Source organism: Chiloscyllium punctatum, chromosome 11 (genome assembly GCF_047496795.1).
Source record: "Chiloscyllium punctatum isolate Juve2018m chromosome 11, sChiPun1.3, whole genome shotgun sequence".
Taxonomy (NCBI): Eukaryota; Metazoa; Chordata; class Chondrichthyes; order Orectolobiformes; family Hemiscylliidae; genus Chiloscyllium; species Chiloscyllium punctatum.
Window position 1 is genome coordinate 34005202 of NC_092749.1, and position 12075 is coordinate 34017276.

Consider the following 12075-nt stretch of genomic DNA (forward strand, 5'->3'; position numbering starts at 1 on the left):
GCAGTGGTGGAATTGAAGGTTGAAGAAGGGAACAGGATAGCCATTTTTCACAGAACTTCTGGGATAAAACATGGAATAGATTTTTGAGATTGCTCCACAGTGAGCCAGCATTGACTTCATTGGCCAGGTGGCCTTTTTTTGTAGTGTGGTGACTCAATTACCCACGTTTTTCATCCTCAAACTGAATAGGAACTTCATTGTTTTGATGACTCTTCTCTGGAATGACCTTTTACTATGATACCATTAATTTATCGTAACTCATTACGTATTACATGATTTAAAATGGCTTGTTCCATGGATGATTCCACAATCTATTGTTCTAAAAAACTGGCCTGAATGCATTCCATTGACTCTTACTCAAAGCTGCTTTTGCAAGTTTTATTTGTTCAGTCTCAAAGCTTAAAATTGTCCATCACATTGCAGAACCTTTCTCAAAATCCTTCATTTTAGTAAAAGAATTGTACTCTGTCTGACAAAGTAACTGCTATTTGAGGATGGATGAACTGTTTCACCAGTGACTTCTTTCCCTTGCTATTTCTTTATTTTACCCGAATTGATTCTACATATCAATCATTTGCATAATGATACTTTCTCATGACTGTAGTGATCTCATCCTTTATTAACAAATCTGATCAAGTTATTTTCTGCCTATCCTTCTGAAATTTGAGGATCTCTGAATATCCAGTTTCCATTTTTGGTCACCTTGCAACTGTATCTCTAATTGCTATCAGATAATATATATTTATTTCTCTTTGTCACCAGTCTCATAAAAAGTGCTCCATACATTCAGATAAAGAACATTTAATGTAGTTGCTTTACTGTTTTAAATCTAATCTGATCCTATTTGCAGTTGCAGTCTTATTTTTGTACATTCTACTGTTTGTCAGTTGGTTTATCGTGATCTGTATCTTTACCTGCACTATTGCCTTGTCCTTTCTCTAACTTGCTGAAATTCTCCCCTCACCTTAGTCCTCCAAGCATACCTCTCCCCTTTTAAAAAAAAATCCTTTAACGGCTTTACATACTTGATTTGCTGGGACATTGTTCTCATCAGAGTTCAAATGCAGTCCATCCAATGGAGCAGATCTTTGCACCAGTAATGATGTCAGTAGCCTGTGAATGAAACCCATTTCTGCCACACCACTCTTAAGGCCATACATGAAATACTGTATTTTTTAGAATGCATGGCAATGTGCTTGTGGCTCAAATAGCAATGTACAGATTACTACCTTTTGTGATTCTGCTTTATAACTTAGACCCAAGTTGCTCATACAATTTTGTGCAGAACCTGTGTTCTTAAATATCAGTGATCTACGTGGACCATGGGAATTTTCCACCATCTTATTCATTAGTTTTCAGCTCCAAGGGGAGCAATTCTTACTCTTGAGTGCAGAGAATTCTCTATCCCTCTAGTTACATAGTTCTGACTACTATTATTTTTTTTTTTACTTTCCTGACTTGAATGCCCCCTTTTTCCATGGTTATTGTGCTCATTGAGCCTGCTGTAGCCCATACAGGTTGCAAGAACCCTCTACCTGTTGAAGTACAAAACAGAAACTCTTCCTCCTGGATTCCCATGCCTGTTTCAGTTTATAGTCGTATGTCCTCTGAGCGCATTTTAAGTATTTTACTTAGTGTCATTGCTTCTTGGAACAATTTGGTTCAGATACCACTCCCCTCTCTTGTTCATCAGTATAAGCTCTAACCGTGGAGTGGTATAAATAGTGCCAACAACTTGTGAAAGTTTGTGTTTCACAGGGTACTTCTTTCTTGCTGTTAGTCATTGGATGATTTACATATTATTCAAAACTAGTGCATTATACTGTTGTTATTTTGCAGTAATTTAAAAAAAAAATTCACCCCTCAAATGCAGGTCCTGCCCTCTGGTCTTATTGTGGAGAAAATGAAACAGTTTATCATTGTCTATACTATCTACGTGTAATTCAGTTTCCTGTAGCTACTGATCATTTGGAGAACTCTCCTGTAACTGCTCAATACCTGCATTTCTTATATTGCACGTAGTGGTGTGATGTTTCAGCTACTATTCATAAAAAGTCGAAAGATTACCCACTATTACAGCTCAGTGTTGATCTTGTAATACCTCTAAATATTAGCTTCAGTTACTGCCAACGGGCATTGTCGCAACACCTTTAGTTTGTTGTTCAGGATCCTTATCATCATTTATATTGCAATTCTCTACATTAATTTAACATTAAGGGAAAGTGGCCACAGTACTTCAAGAAGGCAGCTTGGTACCTTTTCAAGAGCAACATATTTGTAATTTGCCAACCTCATTAGCTTTGTATTATCTTGAAATTTAGCACATGCTTAGAATTGCGAGTGTTCATCATTTATGAAACTGAATGGATCATTAAATCTTGAATTTTTGTTTGATTTAACTTTGAGGTTTGCACATTTTGTGGAAGTGGGTTTTGATGAATTAAATTCTTCAAAGCATTTCCTCTCTGTTACCCAGAAACAAGTACAGAGTTTGTGGGATTTTATTGCAGATACCAATTTCTTGAGTCAGTGATGGGTAATATCCTGCAATTAATATGAATATAAATATAATTGCTTCGCAAAATGGCAAGATTTGGTTTGGAATTTCAAACTGCAGCTGAACTCTTATGAAAAGCAATTACACAATTAACTACTGACTTGATATTTTTGCAAAAGAAACATGCTGGAAATCTGAAACAAAAGTGGAAGTTGCTGGAGAACCTCAGCATCTGTGGAGAGAAAACAGAATCACCATTTTGGATCCAGAACTCTAAGGGTCATTGGACCTTGAACATTGACTGTTTTCTCTGCACAGATGCTGCTAGACCTGCTGATATTTGCCAACAATTTCTGTTTTTGCTTTGTATGTTTTGCTATCTACTAAAATGGATTATAGAGGACTATTTTATGCTGAAAATACACTTCCAATAATGATACTTCCTGATTAAAATCACTTGGTGTTTCTCTTCCTGTGTGAAGAATTTTTAAAGCTTGTTTGAATCTTTGAAGAGACTCAAAGGTTTAAAAATCACATTGTTTAAGGTGTTGATGGTAGCCATGATGTGGAGGTGCTGGTGTGGAACTGGAAAGGACAAAGTCAGAAATCCCAAGACACCAGGCTATAGTGCAACAGTTTTATTTGCAATACCTAGCTTTCTAAGTGCTGCTCCTTTGTCAGGTGTAGACTTCACCTGATGAAGGAGTAGTGCTCTGAAAGCTTGTGATTTCGCATAAACCTGTTGGACTATAACCTGGTGTCATGTTACTTCTGGGATTGTTTAATGCCAAGTAGCTTGTTTTATTGCCGCTGATAGATTTTTGTTATATTAGTTATATTGCTTTCCCTCTTTCATCTCTTATTGTAGGACTCCTTGAGGAAAATGATATCTTCAGGAATGCCCAAGCTGGTGTTCTTATTAGCACAAACAGCCATCCAGTATTGCGAAAGAACAGGATATTTGATGGGTTTGCAGCAGGTCTGTAACTTTTAATCAAAGCTTGTGTCCATGTAATGTGTAAATAACATTATTTGATAAATTTTCTTCCAATTGTTGTGGTATTACATAATGTGAGAAATGGAATGGTTAGTCTTGAAAGTGAGAAAGGCAACACGATCACTCATATGCGGTTTGTTGTATAAAGACCATGATTTTGGTACAGTCATGACTGGCTTGTGCTAAATGCGTACATTATGTTGAAATTCTTTCCTCTCCATTGTAATAGTTTGGTTTTGAATTGTATGTAAAACACTCGATGGAAAAAGCTGTTGGCCATTGCTGACTGCAAGCAGTGTGGTTCTGATTGAAGGTATTTTTGATGTGAAACAAGCCTTTTTATTTAAATTCAAATATCAAATAAATCTGTCACCAAGCCTGATCTATTAAAATTAATGCAATTTAATTGTCAATTTATAAGGTTTTTGCTTGCCTTCCACCTGTTATCGTTAACAGATTTTACACGCACCTTTACTTTTTATATTTTACGTATTTTTAAAAAACCAAAAATATAAAAACAGAATTGAAGTTTTATGGTGCAGATGGAATAATCTTTTCGCACTTTTGTCTCAAATGGGAAATGAGCTTGTAGATGTTGCTGCTGTGAATTTTCAAGTTTTTTAATATAACTGAAAATATACTCCAGAACAAGCTGGAAACTGGCTTGATGTGAAAGTAGCAATTGATTTATAACTGGCACCCATAGCAGTCAATATAAAATTAATCAAAATGTCTGTAGTTTGCACTGTTGTTTCAAACTTGACAGTATGGTGCTACTTTTACCAACGGTGTTTATAAAAAAAAGTCAAAGTTTTCTAGCAGGATGGTATTTGATTCACTTCGTCATTTGTTTTCCTTACCCACATGTTATAGAGTAATAAATGTTGTTACGTGCTAACCATTCAGTTGATGCAGGACCATCTGTGTTGCAGGGTGAATCCCCCTGACCTTTGCTAGTTTCTCAACACCTCTGGGATGAATGAAGTTAATTAAATGTATTTATACAAATAGAATATTAACTTATGTCGATTGTTTTGGGGCCTGACTTTTAGTGAGAGAAGTTTTTGTTTTATTGAATGCCATGGTTGTGAATTTGTGGATACCTGCAAAACGGTTCTTGTGTAAAATGGTAGGAGGGGCAATATTTGGCATTTCCCATGGAGTGCGTGTTTAGTACAACTATGCCAGCTGATGACAAGAAGGAAACTTGAGCTAGCTGGGTGGCTGGAATACCAACGTTCAGATCCATAGACACAGGAGTCCAGGAACTGCAGGCATCAATGAAATTGACTTTTTTTTAATAAAGGGGTTCCATTCCACAGTTAGCATTTTTAATTGTTCCACCAAATGTTGGATCAAGATTTTCACCCTAACCACCACCAAGGTACTTATCTTGACCATCGGATATATATTCATTGTCTTCCTCCCCTACACCACTGGGGACAGGCTCTACCTGGAGCATAATGGAATTGGTATTGGATCAAGAAATTTTACCTCAGCTGTGTTTAACTATTTAGGTTTAAAGGTGTCCTGAAGTAGTTGTATAACCTTACAAGTCCAGCTATATGTAATCATTGTCCTTCTTTCATAGGCATTGAGATAACAAATCATGCTACAGCTACTCTAGAAAATAATCAGATATTCAACAACCGGTTTGGAGGGTTATTTCTGGCATCCGGCGTGAATGTTTCAATGAAAGGTATAAAAACATATTATTAAACTTTGCTATTGGAAAACCATTTGATCTTACTGATGGTATAATGTAGATGACTCTATTTATTATCTACATGGAAAAAAAAAAGAAAAACTTGCACCAGTAATTATGATTGGAGGAGAGCAGCAGTCTCCCCTAATTGTGCACTGTCACAAATGTCGCACTACCACTCTGTCCCTGTAACTATTTGAAAACTGTATGATTGATGTCTTGGTAATGTTTTATTTGCTGTCTTCCTTCCTCTATCCTTAAAGTAACTTAGTAAGTGCCTATTGGGAAAAGACCCTATAGGAGACTTAACCTTGCAGTGATTCATAATCCCTCTTTTAAAGCTGAATAGAATACCCATAGCTCACTGACCCATCGACACTATCAATTCACTTAACTTTCTTCATGGTAATTAAGGCATGTCTGAAACAATTAATTGACCCCAGGCTGCCTTGAGTTTGTCCTTGAAGCATTGACTGAGTGAAACACAGTTCCTTCATTTCTCATCCTTACAATTATGTACATGTCCATATGGATTCTCTGCAACAGCAATGCAGTCAGGACCACACCACACCTTTTCCCCATAACCTAAAAGTTTTCTCCTCAGATAATTATCCAGTTACCTTTTGAACTTTGTAATTAAATCTGCATTTGCTATACTCTGCATTCCAGATTCTAATGGCTGTGTGTAAAAGAAAATTATCCTCATGTTGCCACAAAATGTTTTACTAATCGCCTGACATCAGTGTCATCCAGTTCTTGCCAGCAGGAATAGATTTTGTTTCCCCCCGTGATTAATCTGTCATTTTCTAAATATTTAGAAGTCTTCAAGCTTTGACTCAGCAAATCTGTATATTAGCAATCTAGTCTGGGTTGGTTAATGTATCTCCATGGAGTGTGTGTGTAGCCTTAGACGAACACACCATACCCTATGTGAATGTATAGATTCAACAGCAGCTTTCATGTTCAAACGTACATGCATGAACTCTGCTCCTCTGAACTGACAACTTATAATGACGACAAATGCAGACAGTTTTCGCCATCATCACTGCAAGTCTGATATGATTCCTGTATCAAACCGTATGTTTAATCTCCCTGAAAAGGTTGCTGGTAAGACATTTAATCATGAACCCTTTGGTTTGGAATTTCAGGCTATGTTCTCACTTTCAAGTAAGAACAAGCTTTATTAAAAAGCTTTGAATAATACCAGTTGAGCTAAAGAAAGAAAAGTGGCTTGAAGGTACTAATTTGGCAGGTTGCCCATAGTTCTATCAGCAAAGGAGATTAAGTCATGGAGTGTAATCCTTCTGAAGCTACGTTGAGAAACTTATTCCATGATTTTGAGGCATAGAAGTAATTCATGAATGACGGACCACTAATGCCCATACATGCAATAATGTTGCATTTAAATGAGTTCTGATAAATTCTGATCTTGTAAGAATGTTGTAACTTATATAGACAGTGTCTGATCACGAGGTGCTTTGTCTGAATAGAGTTTTTTGTGGGTTGCTTCAAGGTGTGATTAAGCTTTCTGTGAAACTCTATAATCAGTCAACCTTTGGGTCATTAACTGTATAGATTCATGAGTTAGATTCATTCATTAGATATACAGCTGCCAGTATTCCAATAAGTCAATCCATCCAACTACTATCTGTAACAATGCTTCATGAGCTCCTGTCCCAGACACACAACATGGGATTGTATTTAGATTATGGTCATGTAAACTTGTGTGTAGCTTCAGTGATTCCACGAACATATCTAATAGACGTTGGAAACAGCCTAAGGAATTAAAATGCATGAGGTCAACCACCTGCAATCCTCCTCCCACAAAACTGCTGTCCACCTAAATTCCTACCTGGTTCCCAAGCTAGCTCATCTTGTAAATATATCCTCCCTGCTTAAAATCTGTCATCCCTTACCCTTGACCAAACTAGTGCACCATCTCCAACATCCCTATCTTCACCAAAGTCAGTTTTTGTGTTGTTGCCTTCTCAAACTTCCCAGAACACTGTTTGAATTCTCCCAAGTTGCATTTCCAACCTACAATAGCAACAAAATAGCTCTTCTCGAAGTCCTATCTTACGTCCAAGTTAATTGATAACAGATAAGTGTTATCTATTAACTTCTTAGCATTTTTGTAGCATTGGCCAGGGTTTGTTACCACTGTATCTGGGATATAAATTGGTTCCAATCTCTACTATCTTAATCACAGCCAAGCAGTCATTTGCAATAGCCTTTCATGCTCCTGCACTACAGTGACCCCTGCTCTATCATTGGCACCTTTTTCTATTTATCATCCATATGCTGCTATTGAGCAACATGGAATTAGTTTCAGAACAATACCTTCATCTCTCTAAACTCCTCCACTGCTGAAATGTTGGACTGCTCAACTGACATCCGTACTGGACAGGCAGAAATATATTCGAATTAAATATTGGAAAGACGCAGTATTGATTTTGGTTTCCACTCAAAATTCTAGTCCCTAGGTAGTGACTTTTATGAGGTAATGAGCAAGTTGGACATAGACCCAGCGAACATGATCTATTAGATTTCCAGAATGTCTTTGACAAGGTGCTGCACAATAAGGTAAGAGCCCATGGTGCTGGGGCAAGGTACCGGTATGAACAGAGGATTGGCTGACTGGCAGAAGGCAGAGAATGGGGATAAAGGGATCATTTTCAGGATCACAACTGGTGACCAGTCGAGTTCTGAAGGGTCAGTGTTGGGACCACAATTGTATGTTAATGATCTGGAAAAAGGGACTGAGCACTTTACGGTTAACATGCAGGTTCAATTAGCCATCACGAAAGCAAATGCAATTCAAGAGGTCTAGAATATAAGAGCAAAAATGTATTGCTAAGACTGTAGAAGGCACAAGTCAGACCACATTTGGAATTTTGAGAGCAGTCTTGGATGTGTAGTGTTGGAGGGAGTCCAGATGTTGTTTACAAGAATGATACTAGGGATATGAAAGGCTTGTCATGAGTAGTTTAGGACTCTCATTCTGTACACAGTGGAGGTGAGGAGGGGAAGAAATCACATTGAAACTTACAGAATACCAAGAGGCCTGGATAGAGTGGACATGGAGATTGTTTCCACAAGTAGGATAGACTAAAAGCAAGGGCATGACCTCAATGAAGGAACAAGTCTTTATAATGGACATGAGGAATTTCTACAGCCAGAGGGGAGTGAATCTGTGAAGGCCAAGTTATTGGTATATTTGAGACAGATCTTGATTGCTAAGAGGATCAAGATTTGATGTAGAGGTGCTGGTATTGGACTGGAGTGGACAAAGTTTAAAAAAAGCACACACCAAATAGTCAAATAAACCTGTTGGACTATAACCTGGTATTATGGGTTCTTAAACTGTGATCAAGAATTCGAGGGAGAGGGTGGCAGTATGGGCTTGAGAAATATATTAACCATGGTTGAATGGCAGAGCAGACTCAGTGGGTCAAATGGTATAATTCTGCTCCTATATCTTATGGTGACTCCAACTCTCTGCCTATGCCTTAACTTCGACCAAGTTCTATTCATTCCTTTTTATCATGTTTGAGCACAGTTTAAGCAAAGTATTCCCACAGAGGGCAATAACTAAAGGGCTTCAACTCCGCATCACTGAAAGAATCAAGTTTAAAAAAAAGGTAGGGGGAAGGAATATTCAACTAGAAGGTGGTGGAACCATAATTCTGAACAGTTTCTTAAATCCGAATAGTAACTTGATGTCATAACACATTGAGGAAATAAAAGCTGTAGTTCTCTCCAGTATTAAGAAAGTCGAAATCTGACCATGTGAGTGAAGGAAGAGCTAATATGCACTCGGTAAAATTCTACTTTAGCCACACAATCATATAAACATGGTGCTTTTTCTTCCTTTAAGACAACAAAATAATGAACAATCAAGATGCAATTGAAAAGGCTGTTAATAGGGGCCAGTGCCTGTACAAGATATCAAGTTACACAAGCTACCCAATGCATGATTTTTACAGGTAAATTACATGGCTCTTGCATATCTATTTATCTAACAAAAGTGGAAAGCAGCTTATTTTAAATAACTTTTAATTTCACCTGTCTTTTCAATCACTAGGTGTCACACCTGCAACACGACAGATCGTAATGCAATCTGTGTAAACTGCATTAAGAAGTGCCATCAAGGACATGATGTGGAATTCATTAGACATGATAGGTCAGTACTGTATAGGAAACAGAGTAATTAGTGTGAACATCATCCATAATTTTCAGTCTCGGTTTTGAGGTCCTCCGTGTCACCAGACTGTATGTTGTCACTTAATATATAACACATCTGTCATAGCAGTATTCTTTTCCTTCAAGTAGTAGACATGTCTTTTGGGATTTAGCATAGATGGTTACCCATGTGTTTGAAATTTGATATTCAGCTGGCCTGCTATTTCTTTTGGGAAGAAAACCAATGTTACTTCCTAAACTAAACAGCGGTGAAGTAGAATACAATATGTCCATGAGAACACATTTAGTTTTCTTAGCTACTGTGTAAATTTGAATTATTTCAAGCTCACTCTGAAGTGTGAGCATCAAAAGGTAGTTGCTAGAACACCACCATCTTTTGTAAGGTGCTGTAGGAGAAAATTGTGTTATGAAAACATTTTGCTATAATGCTGCTAACAAACTAATTAAATGACCATGGCATTTCCAATGGTACCATATTAGCTGATAATCCTATATTAATATCCAATACATACATTCTGTAGTATCTTCAGTCTCAAAACATGTGCAGGTTTAACTGGAGGACATTTGTTCATCTGTTCAGCATGAACATATTGCTGAATTAGTCTAACCATTTGCTTAATACCATGAAGTTATAGCATACTGACAGCATGACAAGCCTAGCCTTGCTCTGTTTTCATCTTCTTGTCAGTGTAAAGGTATGGCAGTGAGTTTCTGCCCTCTTCACCACCTCCATGACTGAAGGAGGGGTATATGCAGATTCAGTGTAGCTAGTTAGAATAAAGGTAAACCGATTAAAAATTCCACTTAAAGTGAATAACAAGGTTTGTAACTGTAGAATACAAAGTTTACAGCATGTACAACTTTAGTCATTGCCTGTTTAGTCCAAAACTTTACTATTACTTCAAATATTTACTTTTTCCTGATGGATTCATTGGGCTGTCTCAGCCATCTTTGTTACAAAGGATACTCCTGAACTGTCTGTGATCATTTGAAATTGATTTTGTTGCTAATTCTCCAGTCATAAAATCTCTTTTCACCATTCTAACAATTAAAAACTCTGAAATCTTTATCTTCATTCAGTCTACTTCAAGATGAACCCAGGTATGGGACAACGTATTCAACAGCTCACCTGCTCGTGAAATAATTTGTCGTCTTCGTCGAAAACAAGTGGTTACTGTCACTTTAAATTTATGATCAGCTGAAATGAGCTTGTGATTATACAAATTGGATTAAGATCACTGCACAAATACACAAAAATGCATTTTGTCACTAAGTTCAGAACAATATATATAGTGGGAATGTTGGTTGTGCAGCACTGCGATTATAAAAATCAAATTTAAACACAAGTTCATGGTTTACTTGGTCATACACTTAAAATGGGAGATTGTAATATAAAATAATTTATTTTCTCCCCTCTCATTTCAGATTTTTCTGTGACTGTGGTGCTGGAACACTTTCAAATCCTTGCACATTAGCAGGAGAACCCACACATGATACAGACACTCTCTATGACTCTGCACCACCAATAGAGTCCAATACATTGCAGCATAACTGAGAGTTTGTTTTTCCTGCCATTCTAATCAACAGTAACTCCATTTGTATAAAAAAAACCTAGGGGGAAATGGTCATTTGCCCAAATCTTCAGGAAGAATCTGAATTTGTACAGCTGGTGTGCCTGTGTGGATGGCACTAGAGTCTGAACTCTGGTGTTCTGATAGTGAAGGAGTAATCTGCTAACTCAGGATCAAGAGAAGGCGCTGGGCATGAATAGCATTATGACAGATTAAACAGCCAGCAGTGGACTACCCAAGGGACAAAATGCTAACGCTGATTCTGTACCCTAAATGCCAACTTGTGAAGCTGTCTTCTCTGGACAAATAGCATTGAACCATGGAGCTGACAAGGAAGACTGTTGCTGTTGGAAACAGCATGGAGTGACAGGTGTTCTACAGCACCTATGGACACTGGGTACTGATTGGGTTGGTGTATGTATGAAAAATGTGATCTAGCACTTCTGCATTTGATTTTTTTTTTAAAAAACGAAACATTTATTCAATGGAGACAACTGATTTTAATGCTTTTCTCATGTAGCTTTTTTTTGTAATTTCAAGCAAAACCTTATTGTACTTGAATGTGTCCTGTTTTGTTAGCAGAACTAGAGACTTGCTGTAACTATACTCATGTCCCAGTATCTTATTCTTTCTATGAAAGAGAAAAGATAACACTAAATCGATTGTATCCCACAACTATTGATTTCAATTACAGAACATAAATATGTTCTTTTTAAAGTTATTTCCAGAAGTCAACATAAGTGCTTTCATGAGACTGTACAGGGAGGGATTAAGGGAAAGTAAACATCTGAAGTGATACCAGTATTTGAATTAGATGCCACGTCATTAAAACATGCATATTGTTACAAAAGTAACTTCTGGACAGTGCCATTTTGGTAATGCTTCTTCTCCCTGTAATGAAGCAGCTAGTATATATGTATATATATACTCAGTCTCCCTTTACTAGCTTTTCATTAATGCGTATTGGTGACAGTGGGTAAAATCAACAGCTTGAAAGTGTATGCATGTACCATAACATCCTAGACTTAATATATTGTGGAGCATTCAATAACCATTATGTAGATGATAGGTAACAATAAAAAGGGTTTAATTTCCTAGGAAG

General features: G+C 37.2%; 1 protein-coding gene across 1 annotated transcript in view; it reads left to right on the forward strand.

The window, feature by feature from the left end:
• fbxo11b (F-box protein 11b) overlaps positions 1–12074 on the forward strand; it is a 164069-nt gene extending 151995 nt beyond the window's left edge. The window contains exons 19-23 of the mRNA XM_072580606.1: positions 3366–3476; positions 5086–5193; positions 9077–9185; positions 9284–9382; positions 10828–12074. Of these exons, the coding sequence (XP_072436707.1) occupies positions 3366–3476; positions 5086–5193; positions 9077–9185; positions 9284–9382; positions 10828–10957 (557 nt within the window). The 3' untranslated portion in view covers positions 10958–12074. The remainder of the gene's footprint in view (positions 1–3365; positions 3477–5085; positions 5194–9076; positions 9186–9283; positions 9383–10827) is intronic.
• The last annotated feature ends 1 nt before the right edge of the window (position 12075 follows it).